The 16,730-nt window shown below is 36.1% G+C and overlaps 1 protein-coding gene across 5 annotated transcripts in view; it reads left to right on the forward strand.

Moving 5' to 3' along the window:
* Positions 1–15,029, forward strand: part of LOC136040073 (axin-2-like) — a 123,709-nt gene extending 108,680 nt beyond the window's left edge. For all 5 annotated transcript variants that reach the window (XM_065724147.1, XM_065724145.1, XM_065724144.1 and 2 more), the window contains 2 exons: positions 245–466; positions 7,757–15,029. In XM_065724147.1, the coding sequence (XP_065580219.1) occupies positions 245–466; positions 7,757–7,883 (349 nt within the window). In that variant the 3' untranslated portion in view covers positions 7,884–15,029. The remainder of the gene's footprint in view (positions 1–244; positions 467–7,756) is intronic.
* The last annotated feature ends 1,701 nt before the right edge of the window (positions 15,030–16,730 follow it).

The following is a 16,730-nucleotide window of genomic DNA, read 5'->3' on the forward strand; positions in this document are numbered from 1 at the left end:
TCATTAAATATTGAGCAACACACTCATTGAGGTCACAATCTCGATGGCTTGCTTAGGTAATGGAGGTGTACACGTCTCCCAATGTAGGTAGCGCTGCGAAAGCACCCTTTAATTTGTAGAAATGTTTTTCTTATCCGATTTGGAGTTTTTATGTTTATTAATAAACTGGCATACAATTGATAATTAATTAATTAATACAATTGATATTAATTTATAATTTGTCTATTAATTTATTTATTTACAGGATGAGCAACACACCTGTTGATATGGCAAACTCAATGTCTAGTATGGGTAATATGAGGCGTCCTCGTCCTTCAACGTCGGCTGCACCACAGGCGGAGCATACAATCGTTACCTTCACTTTCTGTGACGAGAAAGTGCCCTATAGGACTAAGGTCTACAGTCATAGTGTAACGTTGCACCAGTTCAAGAAACTTCTTCCCAAAGGAAGACACGGTAACTATAGGTAAACACTATTCTTGTATTTGGTTTTGGATTTATAAGGTGTGCATGAAATGGACTAAGCAGGTCTGTGGAGTTGCCAAATCATAAATTTGTTGTCTTTATTGGGGTTTAATGGATTTTGTGAGCTTCTGGGGCATAATGGGGTTTCTCTTTATGGTCGTGCAATGACAGTAAATAGAGACAAAAAGCAAAAGTTACTTTTATTTCAGTCAGTTTTTCAAACAGGTACAGCTGATGATAATGATTATACTCCTATTATGTTAAAAACAACTTGGTAATTTTATTCTTATAGTGGGGTGGACCTAACTGGATTGCGGCTCAAGCCTCAAATGCCCCTTGCCTCCAAACCCCTGGTGACTGGGCTTGGAAAGTCACACCACCTACCCCCACCCCAAGCCAGAACTCGGGTCTTGGTAACACCAGGATTTGAACCCACGTTCTGAAGTACGTAGGGTTGTAAGGTCTTGTGCCATCCACTCGACTCGGGTAGATACCCATGAGAACATATATATTAAACGATGAACTAGTAAAAAAAAAAAAAAACAAGGAGGCAATGGTTGGGATGTTTTGAACTTCTGTGTCCCAACTCGAGTGATTGGGACTCTTCTCTTGGCTGCAGTTGTGGATGTTCTAGACCTAAACACGTAGGGTGTAAGGTTTTTCATATGACACTTCTGTTGAAAATATACGCGTAAATGAAGATAGATTTTTTTCCATGTTGGATGAACTCAACAAAGGAGCGTGTTGTAGGTGCCTGGATACAAAATTGATTACCTGTACAATTAGGCTAGACTTTTAGAGAGAATAAGAAAGGATTGTCCTGTCTCGTCCGTTATAAACTGTTTTAGTTTGTATGCCCAAACTCTTGACTGGGAGGTCTTGCCATAATTTGTAGAGCTTGGAGAAGAAATCCGAATCAGTGTGAATATTAATTTTTCGATTAAATGGAGCATAATTTTTTTTATATGTTCAGGAACGGGCAGTCCCTAAAATAATCTAGTATACCTACTCGGAAACCCTAAAAATCAGCTCAAAGGGTTTATTATTTGAGATATTTGGCCGCTCAGCGACTTCCCTGTGATTTCACCCACTTTGATTGACTAGCGCGCGAACAGGGGCGTAAAATTTCACTGTATTTTTAGTCAAATTTCACAGTCAAATCCCACATTGCTGACATCACTCGATGATAGCTAGTCTTCCAAGAGGATTTTTTAATGAGCCCTGGTTTTTGTGACACTTAGCCAACGCTGAGGCTCACAAAATGATTTTAAGATACTGCACACCCTTAATGGAACCTTTATCTAAAGATAACTTTGAAACCGATAGAAAGGCTCTACAATTTCAATTTCTAGAATACTGTGTGCTAGTGGGTTTAAGTCCTGTATGTATTCCGCCGGCTAGGATAGTTGGCACGTTAGTTTTCAAATTGCTAATCCTTCTTAAGCTTTTGGTTCCCTCACTATGTACGTTATTTCTGCTGACTCACCCTTGCTTTGACTGACCAGTGCATGACCACCCTTAAGGACTATCCACTCAATGACCCACCACCACTAAATCACCTACTTACCAAACCGTAAAAAATGTTCTTCTGGTATTTTTATTGAAAAATTCAAAGAAACGAAAAACTTTCGGCAATTGACGCCACTACAAGATTATACCAGGGCCTCTCACTTTATATTATGCAAATCTTCTTATGCTAATTTATCTTGCTATATATGTTTCAAAAAGATAAATTTCTCTGGCTAGGAATCAGGACCAAAATTATGAATTGTGAAACCGTATTTTTTATTAACTGTAGTTTTTTAAGTCTCACTCACTGATTATTGCCATTTTGTCGCTATCAAGCAAACATTCCGGTTGTTTTAATGGCACAAGTATCGAGATGATAACCCCCCTACCCCTTAGTATGAAATATATAAGATTGGAAACTTATTCAAATCAGAGTCTGCTTATTTCCCCTCTGGGTCCGAAGTTGACTGATTTGTACTCTGGATTGTGACTCCAAATTCTAGCTTCGAATGACTACAACTACTTGAGCAGTAAACTAACCCCGACTCAAAGAAAAAGTTTTATCGAAAAGTACACAGGAATTATTCGGATGGTGTAGCCTGTACACTGTCAGGCTAAGCATGAGAGACATGTAATATTTTCTTTTCTTTCTTAAATATTTTAACGAGTCAGTCGACGATTTTCATGATTAGGGAAGCCATGTCTCATTCAGAAACGTTGCTGTTACAACTAATAATTTTTGGCCCAAGCATAAATTCATTACAAGGGTGCAGTCTCGGTACTACGAGATTTTACAACAAGACAAATTGTGTTGAAAATAAACATAAGCTTCGGTTCGCGCAAAAGCATAATGTACAGTTAGTACTCTATGCAGTGATAATATAAGCATAATGCACTGTTGAATATGCAGTGAAACTGGAAGTGACTCCGAAAATCTAATAATGACGAAATAAAAAAATATTTATTTTTGGTACTTATCTGTTAGCCAGTACACACTCGAGAATTTTGATCTATTAAATCAGACAATAACCGGTTTATGCTGTTTTTATGCGGAGAAAAAAGCTTCGGCTCAGTGGGGAGCTACATTGTAGCTATATTTTATATAGTCCTCGTGAACTTGTCTATTTTCGACAAATGAGGATAGATAACAAATGAGTACGATCGTAGCTTTGTTCCGTTTCGCGATATTCTTACTTCTCTTAAATGTTTCTTTTAACGGTTTCCCGCTCCATTTGCGATCGTCCCGTTTTTATGGCACTTCGTGTTTACCAAGTGACATATAGGGATCGTAAATTCTGCCGGTCTGTCGGTCCCGGTTTTCCTAGCTTAGGCACTTCCAGATAAGCTAAGACGATGAAATTTGGCAAGCGTATCAGGGACCAGACCAGATTAAATTAGAAATAGTCGTTTCCCCGATTCGACCATCTTGAGGGGAGTGGGGGACGGTTAATTCGGAAAAATTAGAAACGATGAGATATTTTTAACATACGAACGGGTGATTGGATCTAACTTAAATTTGATACTTAGAAGGATATTGTGTCTCAGAACTCTTATTTGAAATCCCGACCAGATCCGGTGACATTGGGGGCAGTTAGAGGGGAAACCTAAAATCTTGGAAAACGCTTAGAGTGGGATCGGATCGGGGGATCGGGATGAAACTTTGTGGGAAAAATAAGCACAAGTCCTAGATACGTGATTGACATAACCGGAACGGATCCGCTCTCTTTGGGGGAGTTGGAGGGAGGGTTAATTCTGGAAAATTAGAAAAAAATGAGGTATTTTTATGTTACGAAGGAGTGAACGCATCTTAATGAAGTTTTATATTTTAGAAGGACTTCGTAACTCAGATCTTTTTTTTTTTAATCCCGACCGGATCCACTGTCATTGGGAGTGTTGGGGGGGGGGGGAATCTTAGAAAACGCTAATAGTGGAGAGATCAGGATGAAACTTGATGAGAAGAATAAGCATAAGGCCTAGATACGTAATTGACATAACCGGACTAAATCCGCTCTCTTTGGGGGAGTTGGGGGGGCGGTATTTTTAAAAGGTATTTTTAACTTAAGAACGGATGACCGGATCTTAATGAAATTTGATATTTAGAAGGAACTCATGCCTCAGAGCTCTTATTTTAAATACAGACCAGATATGGTGACATTTGGGGTAGTTGGAGGAGGAAAACAGAAATCTTGGAAAACGCTTAGAGTGGAGGGATCGGGATGAAACTTGGTGGGTAGAATACGAAAATGTCGTAGATACGTGATTGACGTAACTGGACTGGATCCGCTCTCTTTGAGGGAGTTAGGGAGTCCATTGCTTTGGCAAGTTTGGTGCTTCTGGACGTACTAGGACGATGAAAATTGGTAGGCATGTCAGAGACCTGCAGAAATTGACTTGATTAAGTCGTTTTCCCTGATTCGACCATTCTGGGGGCTGGAGACAGAGGAAAAATTAGAAAAAAATCAGACATTTTTAACTTACGAGCGGGTGATTGGATCTTAATGAATTTTGATATTTAGAAGGACCTCGTGTCTCAGAGCTCTTATTTTAAATCCAGACCGGCATTAAACCTCTGAATTTCCTTTTAAATAAATGTATTGATTCTTAGAATTTTGCTAGAGCTCATGCCATATGAGCTTTTGGCTCTTCCGACTTCGTCACACGTGCCATATGAGCTCTTAGCTCTTGTTCAACTAAATTTTTCACACAATTTTTTGTATAGTTACATAATGAAATTAATTTATTCAGTTGATTAAATGTAATTAATTCATTAATGAAAGATAAAAGTCTTGCCAGTCTAGAATGCCAGCAAACGTTCACTTCAAGAGAATTTCACTTCGGCAACAGAATGATACTGTAATTCCATTGTGCAGCATTTGTTCGTCCATTTTGGTCATTCATTTTTTTGCTTGACGGATTTCTTTTTTTTGTACTTACTACTTTGGATTTGCGTTGTTGGTGCTGTTTTTGTTGCTGCTTTTATTATTATCTATTTTTCTGTTTATTTATTGACGTGTTCATGTTGGCTTAAAGCTGTTTTACCTGTTAGTGAATAAACAGATTTTATCACCGAGAGCATCTTCGTTTGAGACTTCATATCCTTCTTTTTTTGTAATTCCCGCTATTTTGTTCTTTTTAACGGAACAATGATAATTAACAATAATCTAAGAATGAAGCAAGTTTTCTACGAAGATTTTATCACCGAGAGCATCTTCGTTTGAGACTTCATATCCTTCTTTTTTTGTAATTCCCGCTATTTTGTTCTTTTTAACGGAACAATGTTAATTAACAATAATCTAAGAATGAAGCAAGTTTTCTACGAAGAAATACAAAATAAAACGATTTCTACTCAACGATATATCCTTTATTAGAGATATTAGTTTTAACATTATGTTTTTGTACTTACAAAAGCACATAAATACAGAAATTTATTAAACGTTTCTCTATGATGTTCCAGTCCTGGGTGGCGCACTGGGTCTGAACTTAGCTTGATAATAACTTAGCTAGCTCAGTTGATTAGAGCGTCGTGCTAATTGTATTTTATTTTAATACATGTTTTATTACTTACTAAGTTGGTGGCTTCCAATGCAACCATGATGTTGGTGGACACACAGCCCATCCATCAAGTGCCTTTACTTTTTACTTACTTTTTATCTAAAAATACTATTTACTTAGTAAAGAGCAATATGACCTCTACAGACATTTTATTTTCCTGGCCACTTCCTATAGAAGCGATGGTTTTAGAAACTTGAAGGAGGGTTCGCTTGATTGGAAACCTAAAGTTCTAGTGCTTTTTTTAAGAGCTGAAAGTGATTAGATTAATAAATTAAATGCAATTTGTCAGAAAAAAAATGTTTTTTTTTTTTAATTTTCACATATCATCATGGTTACAGCGGTAGCTACAACCTAGTAAAGAACGAACCACGGCCCATATTAACCAAAAATTAAAAAACATGTTCAAAAAAAGCTATTTACTGAGAAAAAATTGCCATTTGTAGTTGATTTTAGAGTGGTAACTATTATCTCGGTTAATCTTTATAGTAAAATGTTATTTCGAAAACGAATTCATGGAAATTTTGAAAAATAGCCTGAAGCCCCTAAAAAATGGCGAGGGATCGAAACAAAAGTACATAATTGGAATCGCCAGGGCCAAAAACCATGTACAGTAAAACTTACAGTCCCTTGACTTGAACAATTATTAGCAAGATGTCTTAAAACCGTGCCCAATTCCTAGTAAAAATAGGGGTCCTTCTTCTCTTTCCGCCAGTGAATCTTTTGTTTACTTCTAAGAGTCTAAGAGTTGATAGAAGAGCGTTAACAAAGGTCTTCGAGCGTTAATTCGTTATATGGTATACCAGAAAAATTCATTAAAGTGATTTGTGCTATGTACGAGAATAACACTGCTGCTGTTAAGGTAGGAAATGAGGTTAGCAACTGATTTTGTATTAAATCAGGAGTTAAGCAGGGTTGTGTTCTATCCCCCTTTATATGGATCATCTTGATGGACTTCGTCTTAAGGAGCACAGGAAAGGCAATTGGAGACCACGGGATCAAATGGGGAGGAAAAACGCTCCTGGACTTAGACTATGCTGATGATTTAAGTATATTAGATGAAAGTGTGAGGAAAATGAATGAACTTTTAGAGGTTTTGCGAGTTCAGGGTGCTAAAATAGGCTTGAAAATTAACGTTAAGAAGACTAAGTCACCAAGGCTAGGAATAAGTGAAGATGAACAGGTGACATTAGGTAACGAAAAGATTGATCAGGTTGGGAGCTTCATTTACCTTGGTAGTATTGTTAGTGAAGATGGTGGGAGCAGTGAAGATGTTAAAAGTAGAATAGCTAAGGCTCAGGGTATTTTTTCACAGTTAAAAAAAAGTTTGGCAGAATAGAAAGATAAGTCTGCAAACCAAGATTATAATATTGGAAGCTACAGTGATGACAGTAGTCAAATATGGCTCTGAAGCATGGGCGCTCCGAAAAGCAGATGAAAATTTACTAGACGTTTTCCAGAGAAATTGTCTATGGATTGTTCTAGGTACCCGGCTGACTGACGGTATTTCAAACAGTAGATTGTACGAAAAATGTGGTTCAATCCCGCTTTCTAGGGCTATAATGAAAGAAAGGTTGAGATGGCTGGGCCACGTTCTACGGATGAAGGATGACAGATTACCGAAGATTGTCCTTTTTGGCCAACCGTCCGGGGCAACACGGAAAGCAGGTCGTCCTTGTTTGGGTTGGGAGGATGTCATAAATAAAGATTTAAAGGAAATGGGAACTTCCTGCGAGGTTGTAAAGAGGGAGGCTTTAAATAGATTAGGTTGGAGGAGGAGCGTGCGTAGCTGTGGTGGCCTCAGGCGGCTTGGTGCTGCAGTGAGTTATTAGTAGTAGTAGTAGTAGTAAGAATTTTTTATTTGCTTCACAAAGACACGAGATATTCCGTTGAAGGTACTGGAAAATGATGAATGTACTCAAGGAGACCTTTCGAAAATGTTCTTCAAAAGTTTTACTGGGTTACCAACCTAAAGAATTAAAAAAAAATCTTTTTTTTTCTTTTTCTTTTTTAATCAGAATTGTTATTGAATTTTCAGTTTGCATGTAGTTTTTTAGAACAGTGGTTAAAATGGTTGTGTTTGAAATCATTCAAAGCGGGACGAGAGTATAATTTTCAACAGATAACGAAAAACGAAAAATATTGAGCCTCCTGCCTATTCACTCAGGACCAAAGTAATGAGTAGCCCTTCATATATCGTTAGGAATGGGTCTAATACTTATTTTTATTTTAGGTTTTATTTCAAGACAGTATGTGATGATGATTTAACATCTGCCGTAAACCTTGAAGTTATGGAAGACGAAGAAGAATTACCGACATGGGATGGAAAAATTGTTGGAACAGTTAGGCTAGCAGAGTGAAATTCTCAAGATTTGTTTTGCATAGGATAACTTTATTCAGTACAACAGCAATTGCTGTTTTTGACAATGTCACGTTTGTTATGAGGACAACATAAGCTAAATGACGATGTAAATGAACTGTCCTACGTGAGGGTATTTGGGTTGACAACCTCTTTGGTTCTCTACGATTAAAGCTAGATTATGACAAGCAGTTGAATTAAAAATCGCTTGTCCTGTTAACAACCTCTTTGGTTGTATATGATAAAAGCGAGGTTTTGACAACAGTTGAACTAACAATCGTTTGGATTGTTAACAACCGCTTGACTGTTATCAACGTCTTTGGTTGCCTATAAATAAAGCTAGGTTCTGACTGTAGCTGAATTAACAGCTGATTGCCCTGTTAACAACCTCTTTGGTTGTCTATGACAAAAGTGAGGTTCTGGCAGCAGTTAGATTAACAAGTGCTTGCCCTGTTAACAACCTCTTTGGTTGTCTATGACCAAATTTAAGGCTCTGACAAGAGTTGAATTAGCAACTGCTTGGCTGTTATGAACCTCGTTTCCTTCTATGATTAAAGCTGGGTTCTGACACCAGTTGACTCGACAACCGCTTGTGTGTTAAAAATATTCGATTGTCCATATTTAAAGCTCGGTTCTGGCAGTGGCTAAATTTCGCTTCGGCACCTGGATTTTACGTCGCCTGAAAAAGAAAAACGATTTTTTTGCTTTTGTGACAAAATTCTCGGTGCTAGGCCACTAAGGACCTTACGGTCTGATATGCCACTAGTCAAACGTTTATCTAGCTATCTTGAGTAGTGTGTGCTTAACTTGCTCTTAAAAGAATGATCAAATGATTTTTCAGGATAGCAGCCATTCCAAATGGAAATGTAGCAACTCACAAAGCTGCTTAGAAATTTTCTAATTTGGGGGATCTCCTCTTGCAGGTAATCAGACTGCCGTGTTTCTGAGTGTTTTTAGTAAACCCTGGGCATATCCCGTACAGCTAGAGATAAAAACGAGACCGAAATTTAGCTTCGGATGAAATTTAGAAAGCACGTTTATCTGGCCGGCAAAATTCTATTTGAAATAAACAGAAGCTCTGTTTATATGCTAGGAAAATTACATTATTTGTATCCTTTTTGGATAGATATCCAAAGAGATTTTAGTTTTTTAAGATATTTATCGAAAAGACTAGTGACTTTAGTGTCGAGACATACCAGTTGGGGTTCAAATTAATATTTCTTACTACTGCTACTACTAATAACTCACTGCAGCACCAAGGCGCATGTGGCCCACACTATACGCATGCTCCTCCTCCAACCCAATCCATTCAAGGCTTCTTTCTTTATACCCTCCTAGGAAGTTCCCAATTCCTTAAAATCTTTATTTATACATCCTCCCACCCTAGACGAGGACGACCTCTTTGACTCCAGACGGTTGGCCAAAAAGGACAATCTTCAGCAATCTGTCATCCGAAGATCATGGCTATCCATCTCAACCTTTATTTCATTATAGCCCTAGAAAGCGGGATTGAATCACATTTTTCGTACAAACTACTGTTTTGAAATGCGGTCAGTCACTCGTGTACCCAGAACAACTCGTAGGCTATTTCTCTGGAAAACATCTAGTAAATATTCATCCTTTTCGGAGCGCCCATGCTTCAGAGCCATATTTGACCAGTCATTTTCATTTAATATAATATACCGTCTTCTGTTAGAACTGAACTTGACAACCAGGTTAGTTGACTTGGATGAAAGCCTAGTCTTGGCAATAAATCTGCTGAACTGACGTTCTCCATGAAGGGTAGATTATACCTTTAATTGAAAGAAAGCTAATTCTAGATCTAATAGTGTTAAAACTATATGGTAGAGACAAACGTTGTTTAATATAAATAACGCTACCACTTCAGTTGATTCTATTTTATTCAGTTGTGTGCATCTTGTTGATGATAATGTGGTTAAATTGATAATGATGTTACTTTAAGATCAATTGAGGGGCTGTTCAAACTTTTCATTAATTCAGTTGGTCTCAGTTGATTCTGAGTACTTTAGCTGTGTGTGCCTTGCTGATAAGACTGTGCTCAGTTTGATGATCACCGCGCTTTGAGGTTCAATGCATTGGTTGTACTAACTTTTCTTCACGGGAATTTCAGTGATAGCTTTTAATTTTGATCAGTTAATTTTGTATCAATTTAAAATTAATGTCGTTCAACTCATCAGACAAAACGAAAACACAGGTTTAAATCCTGTAATATTTAAAAGTTGAAAGGTAGTGCACGCTGTAGCTACTGTCATTTACTCTTAGCTACGATGTAGCTACAAGCAGGGGTAGCTGTAGTTGAATATTGTTGAAGTTTCAAGGTCATAGAGACTTTTAAATTAAGGGTAGAAATGGTAGGAGGACTGAACAGCCCCTTAATTTGAAGAAGAGAAGCTGTTAAAAATGACACCTATAGGCTTGTATTTACTAGCTTTGTTAATACTGTCTTACAGAGAAAGGCTGTTGTTAAGGTAGTTTCAGTTCTAAAAATGAGCCAAGTCTGGTTTTTGTCAGGGGGGGGGGCTACATGAATTTTCTAATATCATGAATTTTAATATAAAAATATTTATTTTTGGTTTTAATTTTACATTAAAGCTGTTTTACTTAATCTAAAGAATAATATAAATGATCGTCTGATATTGACCATTATTGTTGATTTTAAGAATTCGGATGCTCTATTGTCCCTTAGTCTGTGTTAAGTTCGAATATGTGTAAGAAATTTAAAGACAAATTTACAATATGAAATAGGAGGACGTTCCCGTAGAATCTGAGAATAACAGAGAAAGTAAAACCAGATGCCTTTGGTTTATTTTTGTTTTTCCAATCCAAAAAAATCTAGTATAGTAAATTTATCAACTAGTGAAATATATTAAACGATATATAAAGTATAGGTACTTTGAAAGTGTCAAAAATGAACTTGCCCCTTTTTAGACTAAAATCTTCCATGTCGTTGCTGTACCGCCTATTGGTTGCTGTAGCGCCTAAAGGGTGTATCTAACATTTTCAAATTCCTAAGATAATTGTCAAAAAATATTTGCTAATAATTAAGGTGTGCTCATTTTCACCTTGGTCCTCCTCATCTACATTGCCATGCTGATTCTCTTTTTGAAAACAGTTTTGGCAATTATCTCAGAGTATGAAAATACCGAATGCAACAATGTAAGAACGTATATTTGTAACAGCCTGATTTTTTCGTATATTAGGAATAATATATTTTTCACCGATTTGACCTCTACGTGCAGTTTTAGATGTAGCTAAAAATTATGAAGTGATTCTATAATTGAGTACAGTATATATGTTGCGCTGATAATTATTAAATATTGAAGTAATTAAGATAATTAAATAGGAAAATAAAAGCCGTTTTTTATTGATACTTGTTCCAAAAATATTTTTGAGCAAAAACAAAAATCTACTCTATTACTGCTTTCGAAATTTTCCAGCAAGTTGCTCAGAAATTCTGTCGTAATTTCACACAAAATAATCCCTTGCTTTGAGCTCCAAAAGAGATAGAAGAAACTTACATACATCAAGTCAAAAGGAATTTCTTTAGTTAACATGGAACTAGTTATTTGTAATTGTATTCTTATCTGTTGAAGTGTTTTAAGTTTTATTCTTATATTTGAAGTAGATTTCTCAGAAAGGTATATACGATTTCAACCAAACAATTCTCAACTCATCACAGCTCCAGGCTTTGCTCAATCTTTTCCATATAATAAATCCGACCATAAGAAACACACAAATGGACAACTGCTAAGAGTTCTTATCCCTTTAAGTATATCATCTGTAGACAGAGCCGTCCCTAGGGAGGTTGGGGGTGTAACTATTATCGAAGACCACATTGCCTTTCCGTGGTTAGAAATAACAGTTCAAATAAGGATACATCCTTTTTTAGACAGTGAAAAAAAAAGAATGAAAAAAACAGACTGGATATTTTGGTCACACGAACAGTGATAGTCATCAGCAGAAATACTAAAATAAAACAATTATAGAATATATATATATATATATATATATATATATATATATATATATATATATATATATATATATATATGTATATATGTATATATATATACAAAATAAGTTAACTACGTATTGTTTATTTCTCTTATTTTGTTCAATGCAATACCAGTTGTAATTGTTTTATTTTAGTCTTTCTGTTGATGAAGATCACTGAACACGTGATCAAAAAAAAAATTATTGTTTTTTTTTTCACTGTCTAATAGAAGTATTTATCCCTATTTTGACTGTGATTTATCGGGAGGGGGACCGGGGCAGTTGACCCAGGTTCCATGGCTTCGGGGGGGGGGGGCATGGCTGAGGAATTGACGACTTTGATTGGGCTTTTTTGCTTATGTTTGAGTAGAGAGGGGGGGTGCTGTAATTAATTTTTCCCCGAGTATCTCTGACCCTAGGAGCGGCTGTTGCTGTAGAATTACTCAGCTGGTTATGTCAATTAACCCAGGAAGTATTTTTGTCGGTGTTGCTTTTTTTCTCCTTTTCAGTCAAGTTGACATTTTAGCGAAGTTAAATTTGTTAGTTAAGTTGCAGCCTGTAAGAACTAGGTATTGTCTTTATACCTGCCATATCATTTTAAGCTTGCCATAGTCCGAAAAAAACAGTCTAGGTACCCCCCCCCCCCCCAGCTGTCTTTTATTTTATTCTTTCTAAAGAAGGCTCTTGACTATCCAAAATCAAAACATATTCGTGGAAAAATTAAGTTATGATAAATCAAAGGTTAAAACTGCAATTCTTCACTTGAAGTTGGAGACTTATTGGATGGGGGAGGGGGTATAAAAAAATTCTCTTAGAGCAATGAAAAAAGAACTAAAATTGTTTCAAGAGTGAAAATTGTCGGCTCCCCCCCCCCAGACTAAATTTCTGGATATGTCCCTGTGGGAAGTGACAGCACGCTTTGAGTCTAAAATCAAATGAAACATATAATGCATCTAAGTCGAAGTGGTGATGCACGTTCTTATTTGGGAAGGCCTGAGTATCTAATGGGAAGTTTTACTTTCTTCTTTTTTCGTCTATTTCTTCTATATTTCATTGCGTTCCAGGAGCCTAGTATCATTATCTATTAGCTATTATTCTCAATAGGGCTCTAACCAAGAATTTTTTTTTAGGAAGAGGGGGGGGGCAAAAAAAATTCGGGGTGGAGGGCTGCTTTCTCTACTTTACACATTAAGACGCGTCACATTATCCGTGTTCGTTTTAGAACAAAAGTCAGAGAAATTAATTAATGATAATTAATTATTGTAGTTTTCTTAGGTGGGGCCTCAGTTTATATATGTGTGCGTGTATAGGCGTATTCGCAGTCAATCAAAAATAAGTTATGCGTTCGATTGGTTTTTTATTTTAATTATTATTTTAATGATCATCTTAAATTTACATTAATCAACAAAATAACAATAGTTTCAAAACAATAATATTACCCAAATGCTTTTGTTTCCTCCTATAAAGAATGGTGAATATTTTTTTAGAGTGTTCATTCCTTGGATATAGATCATAGTTGTGGTTATTCAGACAGAATAGGAGCCTACTTATATGTTTATTGGTGAAGGGGGTGTAAATTTTAGCTAAAGGTGATTGGCTATTGCCCAGTTCAGCACCGCCATCCGATTTAAATCACATTATGTCCCTGTCAGGCTTAGATGCCGTATTTGACATTTTCTTGCTCCTTAAATAACTTTAAAAAACCCATGGTTAAGCTGCTCTGAACCACGGCACTACCAATCTATGAACTGCCTCATTTTCATGATAAAGCAAACATTTCAGACTACACCGTCCGTTCTTGGTAATTAAAAAAAGCTACTTTCTGATACTCTGTTGTCATTTTCTACCAATTTTTTGCAATATCTTATTAAAATGGATTAAGTAAATAAAAATTTTACTTTTGAAAATTACTTTCACAAGTACTAAATATGTGCTTCTTGGCAAATAATACTGCAGTTAAAAAAAAGTATTTCAATGAATAAAACAATTACATTGTAAATACAAGATAAAGACAAACTCATAATTATGCTTTCTGCGCTTTACAGATTATATAACCTGTTAAAATTGGGGGGCAAAAAAACGAACAGAAAATTTGATAATCTTTAAGCGTTGTAACTTCCCAAACTCGGCTAATTTAGGATTGGAATTTAGTTCGTGATATAACATTCGACTGACAAGGAAACGCATTTTCTGGAGAGATGAATAATTGCCCCTTTTTATAGTTTCACTAGTTTTTTGTGAGAAATATTAAGGCAATAAAATGAAAGAATAGTTTTTCAGCCACAATATTTTTTTACAAGTTACCCTTGTTTCTTTGTGTAACCAGTAGGACACAGAATCAATTAAAATATTGTAGTGCCATTTTTAACGATTAATTCCGCCCTTTCTAAAACCTGATTGGTTCTTGTATAAGGAATATTAAGCCAATAAAAAGAAAGAAAAGTTTCTGAGTCACAGCATTTTTTACTAGTAAACTCTGTTTCTTTGGGTACCCAGTAGGATACAGGATCAATTCAAATATTATTGTGCCATTTTTAACGATTAACTCCGCCCTTTCTAAAACCTGATTAGTTCTTCGGTAAGAAATATTCAGCCAATAAAAGTTATAGCCTTTTGTGCTAGCAATATCTCTGATTCTCTGTATAACCAGTTGGACACAAGATCAATTAAAATATTGCTCTGCTAGTTATAACGGTTAACTCCACCCTTTCTAAAACCTGATTGATTCTTTTGTGAGAAATATTGAGCTAATAAAAAGAAAGAAACGTTTTCGAGTCACAGCATTTTTAACAGGTAAACCCTATTTTTCCGTGGAAGTACTCTAATGCTCAACAGAAAAAAAATGAAAATAACGGTTCCGATTTTATTTATTTATCCAAGTGGATGCTTCTTTAAATGTGTGGATTAGGTGCCTTTTTAGCATAACTTTTCTTACCTAGTCGTGTTTTCTTTCTTTCTTTTTTTTCATGGTTATCTTTTAACAAGTTATACAAGTGCTTATCAAATTTTATTGTTTTGTATTTTAAGTGTCCAATCTACGAGTGATATTTTGTATTACAATTATTCCCTTTGTCAATTGACTCGTTTTGTAATGAAAATACGATTTAAATAAAAGCCGTTAAACTGAATAAAATATCCGACTTCAGTCCTGGTCGTTTTTGTTTATAGGATAAATAGTATTTCTCTTTGCTATTCACTTCTGTGTTGCATACTAGGCATACAAGACATACAATTTCAAAAACGTAACATATACACTTGTGTGAGGATCATAAACCTACTAACTGTGTATCTGTGTCATGGTTACCCTCTCACGAGCAACCTAATAAAGATCAAACCCTAGCCAGGGGTAACCGAAAAGTTAAAACGCCTTTAAAAAAAAAAAAAAAAAAATTTAGTGAGGAAGAATTGCTATTTGAGGCTCACTTAGGAATATGATTTATCATTCCGGTTAAGGCTCATCGACACTTCATAGAATCACCCTAACTTGCCCATAACAAGGTTTTTTAGTTTGTATGGGCAAACAATTCAGAACTGATTGGGCGATCTTGCCATAACTTGTATAGCTTGGATAATAAACTGTAGAAAACTAAAAGACGATGTATTAATTATTATCATTGAACGGAGCAGAATTTTCTCATTAAGTTCAAGAAAGGGCAGTACTTAAAAATATTCTCGTTTACCTGCTTGGAAAACATTAAAATTTGCTCAAAAGAAGTATGACTGAACAGTTTTACAGCTTTGGGAGTTCCCTGTTGTGCTAACTGCTTTGATTGAAATCTTTGCGGACACAGGCTGCACGTTATTTATACTGTATGTAGATTAATTCAACAACGTTTTGTTTAATGATTAGTAAGAGATTTAGAGATTATTGAGAATTAGTAAGAAGTATTTTTTTTTTAAACTAGCCTCCCGTTAGCTTTTCGAACTGTTGACTCGTTTTCTCTATCAAATTGTGCTAAAATAAATTCGGAAGCTCCCTACAGAGCTTTAAAAATTTAATAATGGGCCCTTTGTTTTTCAGACTGTCAGCCGATGCTGAGACTCGCAAAATGACATTTTTAGTATCGAACGTCCTTAATCTTAATGGTAAAAGTTTATTGCGTAAACAAACTTATGGAAATTTCGAGAAATAGCCTAAAACTCGAAAAAAAATGGTCTTGCATCTAAACGGAAATTGCAGTAAGGGAATAACCATAAGCGAAAATCCCATTTAGGATAAATACAGCTCCCAATGTTGGGAGCTTCTATGTCCTTCTAGTTCTTAGATTTTTCTCCTTTTTTTAGTTGCCGTTTATGGGGTGCAAAACACATCTCTAATGAAAGCAGTAATGTTTCTCTTTTTATTCTCCTTCTACTTCGTAGTTTTTTCTTTTTCTTTTAGTCGCCGCTTGTGGGGTACAAAACACTTTTGTAATGAAAGTAGTAAAGTGTCTCTTTTTATTCTTTTCCTTCTACTTCTTAGTTTTTTTTTTTTAGTTGCCGCTTGTGGGGCGCTGAAGCATCATACAGGTTTTTAAGGGCTCATTTGAAAGGAAATTCCTGCACCCAGCGTCTTTTGTACCTCCAACAGCAAAGAAAGTCACTTTTGCATACCGCTAACAACTCACTGCAGCGCCAAGCCGCCTGAGGCCTAGAAAGCTGCGCATGCTCCTCGATCAAAATCTATTCAAAGCCTCCCTCTTTACACCTTCCCAAAGGTGTTCCCATTTCCTTCACAACATCCTCCAGCCCTATTCGGGGACGACCTACTTTTCGTTTGGCCATAGATGGTGGGCCTACTACGACGATCTTTGGCAATCTGTCATCCGCAGAAAGTGATGTGCCCTAGCCATCT

The sequence above is a fragment of the Artemia franciscana genome, chromosome 20, assembly GCF_032884065.1.
Source record: "Artemia franciscana chromosome 20, ASM3288406v1, whole genome shotgun sequence".
NCBI classification, from domain to species: Eukaryota; Metazoa; Arthropoda; class Branchiopoda; order Anostraca; family Artemiidae; genus Artemia; species Artemia franciscana.